This window comes from Strongylocentrotus purpuratus, unplaced genomic scaffold (assembly GCF_000002235.5).
Source record: "Strongylocentrotus purpuratus isolate Spur 01 unplaced genomic scaffold, Spur_5.0 spur5_scaffold_10, whole genome shotgun sequence".
Lineage (NCBI taxonomy): Eukaryota > Metazoa > Echinodermata > Echinoidea > Camarodonta > Strongylocentrotidae > Strongylocentrotus > Strongylocentrotus purpuratus.
In genome coordinates, this window is record NW_022145595.1 from 17,363,202 (window position 1) to 17,370,284 (window position 7,083).

Genomic DNA, 7,083 nt, shown 5'->3' on the forward strand with positions numbered 1-7,083 from the left:
TGATAGAAAAAATATATGATGTCGGAGTCAGGGGTCATGAGTTGCAGTGGTTTAAGTCATATATTGGTGGCAGACTCTAAGCAAATTCAGTAGATTAGTACATGTCATCGCTTGCCAAAATAACAAATGGGGGTACCACAGGGCTCAGTATTAGGACCACTGATGTCGTTTACATAAACAAGTTGTTTAACCTCTGCTTTCACTGTTTTACAATGTAAGGCAAATATGTATGCTGATGAGAATGGTGGTGTGCAACAAATGCACATGAATTACACAAAATATGCAACACGGACTACAATTGTCTTCATAATAAGCTGACAATACATGTGTAGAAGAAAATTCTTTATGTTGTTAGGTAATCGTCAAAGACTCACAGCAGTTCCCTCGTTGAAAGATTTAAGATATTCGAATATCTTGACGTAATGCTTGATGAACAATTGTTGTGGAAAGAACACATTGACTATACAGCCCGAAAGGTCTCACAACGAATCGGGTTCTTGAGACGATCTGCAAAACATGTACTACCAAACGAGTTTGTGAAAATTTTATGTTGTTGCCTTATTAATCCACTCTTAGACTATTGCGACGATTCATGTTCAAATAGCACTACTAGCATATTTGATAGACTATCAAAATGACAAAATAGAATGGTGAGGATGATAGTTGACGTACACAAGCGAAATCACATTATTTTTTGTTGTTGTTGTAATTTTCAAGGAAAGTCTTTGAATTCGACCTCATTATTGATATGCTTTTCTTGGTTTGCCTTAACGCCACACTGCACTAGTTATAGCTGATTGCGCCCTCTATGTAGCAAACAATGCCTAATCGGTGCCTGTTGATCCCCATGATTCCTCTTTTCTTAAGTGAGAGCCAGTGACGTTGCAGGGAGGTCTAACCCCCTGGCCAAACTGGTGCATACGGGCTTTAAAATCATTATTTAGTACAAACTTTGCAATTAACTCGCACATAATATTAGGGTGATCACACTACCCATGCACACAGTCTGCCCCATGCACACACACACACACACACACACACACACACACACACAAGTTGTCAGTTGGTAGAAATAGCAATTTACGTAAATTTATTTTAAACAAAACTGAACAATATTTTTAAATTTTTATTTCACATATCTTTCAAGCATACCTTTGACTACAATTCTGTGTAGTTTCATTGTTATAGGCATGTGGGAAATATGTTAAATTATTAATTAGAATATTGTCTTTTCAGCCATGTGTGACATGGCCGGCTGATCGCCCGTTGACTGTTATTCTGCGTGGTGAAAATTCACTTCAATGTATAAAACTCCCCTACAAAAATGCAATATCCTCATATGTTCCACTCATTAAATCAATTTGTTGTTTACATTCAAGGTAGCCACGATTGTACTGGGGTCACCAAATTTTGTTTTTTCTGAAATTCAGTCCTTGTAGAATGTTAAGGCCTGTTGAATGGTTTCTCGGAAAATCGTCATAAATTCTCAAATCTGACATTTTTTCAAAAAGAAACATATACTGTGATGTAGTTGAGAGTCTGCAAATTCTTATCATTTGATCGGTTTTTCTGAATAATTTGTGAAACATATGAGAAAATTGCTGTAATGGTGATCCAAGTAATTTCCATCGCCATATTTTATTGGCATTGCAAAACAAATTGGAATTTAATGTTAATATTTGGTGTAAATCTGATCTATAAATACATAATTTAAAAAATGCTAACAAAATAAACAGTTTTACTTTCCTATATATATAAAAAATATTTAATTAGCTGAAATGACCTAATTTGCATATTTGATGAATATTCATCATTTTGTTTTTCCTCAACAAAAATATAAATTTTCATACCTGTCTGATTTACATAAGTTTCACTAATGTATCATGTTCGGTTTTGATTTGATTTCATATGCGCATATTAATTAGGTGGACTCAGTTATTTTCACAACTTTTTCATATCTGCAGATTCGCAAAAATGGCAAAAATGACTTATTTTGTTTGCTACTGTTTTCAAACGGTAATAGATATATGAATTTTCTTTTTTGTATTTTTTACCACAAAGATGATACTTTAGTGTCTGATAATTTAATTTATCATTTGAGTCCAAGAAACTGAAGAATTAAGTTGTCAACTTTGTCGAATTTTGCCATTTTTGCCAATTTGACCATTTCTGGCAGGTTTTTCGGTAATTTTGCTATATCCAAATAATGGTATAAAATCACAACGCATTGACCGATTTCAATTCTATTATTTTTGTTTTTTGAAGTTTTCATGAAGCTTGATCATTTGCAATCATCAAATAACATGTGTTTGTTGTACTTATTTTTGGTGTGCTATACCTAATAATATTTGTCTTTTATCATATTCTTGTCTGGGCCAACAGAGCCAATATAGAAAGCATTTTTGTATCTGACAACGCTACCCTGCAAACAAATAAAACTAAAAAGAAAAAAAAAATACTGATAACGATGAAAATTATAATGATAATAATGAAGCTATTGTTAATAATAATCGTAATATATATATTGTTAACAGCAGTAACATCAAAAATAATACTTGATATGCGGAAATATTGAACAAAAGAAAAGAAAGTACATCAAGAACCTTGGATGAACTAAAATATATTTTAATAGCTGACAAAAATTGTAACGTTGACTTTTCCCATGCGTCTTTTCTTCCTTCTCCTGTGTTCTTTCTGTCCGTCTTTTTCTTCTTTAGGTGATGGGGGCGGGGATGGGTGTTGGGGCGAGGGCGGGAGATGGCAGCGACCATTTGGTAAATATTTAGTCAGATAACTTGAAGGATTTCTTTTAGTTTGATCTACTGGCTACTGATGACACGATTGCCAAAACTTCTAAAAAATTAAGGCAATTTTAATATCCCAATAGGTAATTGTCATTGTCATATTAGCACATTTTAATAGGTGATACGCAAGGCTATTGAATAATGTACCTAATAAAGTATGTGCCTTCTTGTTCGATTAAGGCCTGTTGAAGGTTTGGCCGTGATTGCAAATATTTGTCACTTCCTTTTGATTAAGACGACATCGACGATATGTTGCATTATGAACATGATGGATTTGCTTCATTAATGTTTTTATGCCAAATCACCTAACAATACGGGTACGGTTATTGTTGGTTGCGGTGTATCTTATTACCCGGAGATTGATTGTCAGTCATGTTATGGGGGAGGCGGTTTATTGAACAGGGACGTCACTTTTATTAGGCTTGTCAAAATCTTAAGACGTCAATAATGACACTTTCATATTATTACGCCCATCCTTTGGAGCAATTATACTGTTAAACGTGAAGTGGCGAGATGACTTGCAAATCTCTGCGTCGTTTTATAAAAGCATCCCATAAGACACGATAGGATATTATGTTCTAGTTTGCATTCGAAGGCGAGAAACGGTGATACTGAGAGCAGCAGCACTGCAGCAAAGTCGTTTCTCACTGAACTCTGAAAACTGAACACGAGATTGAGGCTGGTTTTAAAGAATAAAATCACAGAGTGATGTCGATTATTTCACAATTGCATTTACAAAGTTAGTAAAGGTGGATGAATCACCTATTCTTTGCGATTTGTTATTCGGCTATGGTGAATGGTATGAGACGTTAAATGCTGTTGATTAGAGAAAGCACTTGATCAAAATCGATTCTGGATGAGACAGTGGTTGCCAGAACAAGAGTGCTTCTACGAATATAATCACAGGGGGATTTGACTTTTTCATGATGGCAGTAACAACGATAGACTGGATGAATTCAGAACAAAGTCTTGGAAATCTTACAGAATTATCGGTGATAGCGTTTCATCATCGAGCTATTGTTGCATCAATCCTGATCGCATTGACACCGATTGGTCTGTTTGGTAATGCCCTCGTCATCGTCGCCGTCATCGTCGCGAAGAAACTTCGTACAATCACCAATATTTTGGTCATCAACCTTGCTGTCACCGATCTTGTAACGTGTCTCTGCTTTCCGTTCCTGAGCGCGGGCCTCTTAAGTCAAAGAGGAAGCTATCCCATGCATGACATTGTTTGTGCAACTACAGGAGGAGTCTTCTTTGCATGTGTGGGGTGTAGCAGCTTGACCCTACTCGCCATCGCATTCGTCCGTTGGTACGTCATTACGAGATCCGTCCGCGGCCATCAAGGTATCCATACTCCAAAGAAAGTCGTTGCTATAGTTGTAATCATCTGGACAGAATCGGTCTCATTGGTAGTCCTACCAATTGTCCTAGGCCATGGGACAATCGGGTATTTCAAATACCTTCAAACGTGTGGAATTATAGTCACAAACTTGTTTGGAATGTATTACCTCTTATTTATGGGAATTCATATAGCCATTGCCATGTTGCTTACCCTGGTATTTTATCTCCTGGTGTTGCGTCATGTTTTACGGCACCGCAAGCAGATCCGCAACAAGTTTACAACTGCTGAAGACATCAGAACTGGTGCCACATTGAACAACCAGAGCCAGGCTTCGTCCACGTCTCGAGAGTCCCGTCCACCCAAGATCAATGCCATCAACAAAATGGAGGTCGAAATCACTAAGAATCTCTTCGTAGTTGTCGGTGTGCTCGTGATTTGTACCCTACCACAAAGCATAAATATTATGATACCCGGCGTCGATGCAACAATGATCTATAGCTCCATGATCATCCTGGCAAATAGCGTCGTCAATCCAATCATTTATGGATTCAAGCATCCCATCTTCAAAGAGGTCTTCAAGAGTCTACTTTGGCCGTCCCGTATCGCTTGAGCTCGGCATAACCTCATATACGACTCTAGTTGCGAAGGTTATTTTGAGATGTCCTCTGGGATTGTGAAATACAGATTCATTGATGGATCTTTCTTGCGTATCGCGTTGCCAACTTAACCTTCTTTTGATTCCAGCTTTACATCTTCAAAGAGGTTTTCAAGACCCTTCTTTTGCCGTCCCGTACCGCATGAATACAAAACAACCTATAGTGCTCCCTCGGTGAAGATGTGCTAAATCATTTACAGGATATCCTTTAGAACATTTGGTTACAGCCCATTTGATCGACAGCATGCCAGACCGACACACCTGACTGTATTCACGAGACCGGCGATCAGTCTCATGTATCACCTAAAGACTCAACCGACTGTTCATAAAATTGACGGCTCATGGAACCGACATGACGGTCTTGAGGAACTTTACAAGACTAATCCGTGCGTTCACGAGACCGACAATGTCAGTCTCTCAGGTTGTCGTTCTGGCTATATTGGTTTTAATTATACAAACAAAACTTAACAAAATAATGATAACGATGATAACAATGATGATAATGATATATTGATAGAAAAAATATACGATGCCGGAGTCAGGGGTCATGAGTTGCAGTGGTTTAAGTCATATATTGGTAGCAGACTCCAAGCAAATTCAGTAGATTAGTACATGTCATCGCTTGCCAAAATAACAAATGGGGGTACCACAGGGATTAGTATTAGGACCACTGATGTCGTTTACATAAATAAGTAGTTTAACCTCTGCTTTTACTGATTTACAATGTAAGGTAAATATGTGTGCTGGTGACAATGCTGGTGTGCAACAAATGCACATGAATTACAAAATATATATGCAACACAGACTACATAATAAGTCTTCATAAAAACCTGACAATACATGTGTAGAAGACAATTGTTTATGTTGTTAGGTAATCGTCAAAGACTCACAGCCGTTCCCTCGTTGAAAGATTTAAGATATTCGAATATCTTGACGTAATGCTTGATGAACAATTGTTGTGGAAAGAACACTATACAGCCCGAAAGGTCTCACAACGAATCGGGTTCTTGAGACGATCTGCAAAACCTGTACTACCAAACGAGTTTGTGAAAATGTTTTGTTGTTGCCTTATTAATCCACTCTTAGACTATTGCGATGATGCATGTTTGAATACCAAAACAAGCTTACTTGATAGACAATCAAAATGACAAAATAGAATGGTGAGGATGATAGTTGACGTACACCCGCGTACTCACATTATTATTTTGTTGTTGTTGTAATTTTCAAGGAAAGTCTTTGAATTCGATCTCATTATTGATACACTTTTCTTGGTTAGCCTTAAAGCCCCGCAGCACAACTTATAGCTAATCGCGCCCTCTGTATAGCAAACAATGCCTAATCGGTGCCTGTTGCTCCTCATGATCCCCCTTTAAAGGGAGAGCTGATTTGATGAGAAGATCAACTGTCAGTGCCGTGGCAGGGAGGTCTAATCCCCCGGCTAAACTAGTGCATACGGGCTTTAAAATCATTATTTAGTACAAACTTAACAATTAATTCGCACATAATATTGATCTTTAATCATACCCTTGTCTGGGACAACAGAGCCAATGTAGAAAGCATTTTTGTAACTGACAACGCTACCCTGCAAACAAATAAAACTACACAAAAAAAAAAAATAAAAAAAAATACTGATTACGATAAATTTATAATGACAATAATGAAGATATTGATAATAATAATCGTAATAAGTATATTGATAACAGGAGTAACATAAAAAATAATACTTGATATGTGGAATTATTGAACAAAAAAAGAAGAAAGTCCATCAAGAACCTTGGATGAACTAAAATACATTTTAATAGCTGACAAAAATTGTAACGTTGATTTTCCCATGCGTCTGTTCTTCTTTCTTCTGTGTTCTTTCTGTTTGTCTTTTTCTTCTTCAGGTGATGGGGGCGGGGATGGGTGTGGGGGCGAGGGCGGGAGATGGCAGATCATCTGGAGGATTAGCTATTAGTTTGATCTACTGGCTACTGATGCCACGATTGCCAAGACTTCCACAAAATTAAGGCAATTTTAATATCCAAACAGGTAATATGTCATTGTCATATTTGCACATTTTAATAGTTGGCACGCAAGGCTATTGAATAATGTACCTAATAAAGTCTGTGCCTTCGTGTTCGATTTAGGCCTGTTGAAGGTTTGGTCGTGATTGCAAATATTTGTCACTTACCTTTGATTAAGACGACATCGACGATATGTTGCATTAAGAACATGATGTACTTTTTTTTCATTCAGGTTGTCATGTCAAATCACCGAGCAATACGGGTACGGTTATT

The 7,083-nt window shown here is 37.2% G+C and overlaps 1 protein-coding gene across 1 annotated transcript; it reads left to right on the forward strand.

The window, feature by feature from the left end:
- Positions 1–3,730: 3,730 nt before the first annotated feature.
- On the forward strand, positions 3,731–4,759 carry LOC580008 (beta-3 adrenergic receptor-like). The gene has a single exon (XM_780089.2). It carries the CDS (start codon positions 3,731–3,733, stop codon positions 4,757–4,759), a length of 1,029 nt encoding a protein of 342 aa, XP_785182.2.
- Positions 4,760–7,083: the final 2,324 nt, after the last annotated feature.

What these genes read in the sequence shown, in the direction of transcription:
- LOC580008 (XM_780089.2), top strand. Translation starts at nt 3,731, where the DNA reads ATGGCAGTAACAACGATAGACTGGATGAATTCAGAACAAAGTCTTGGA.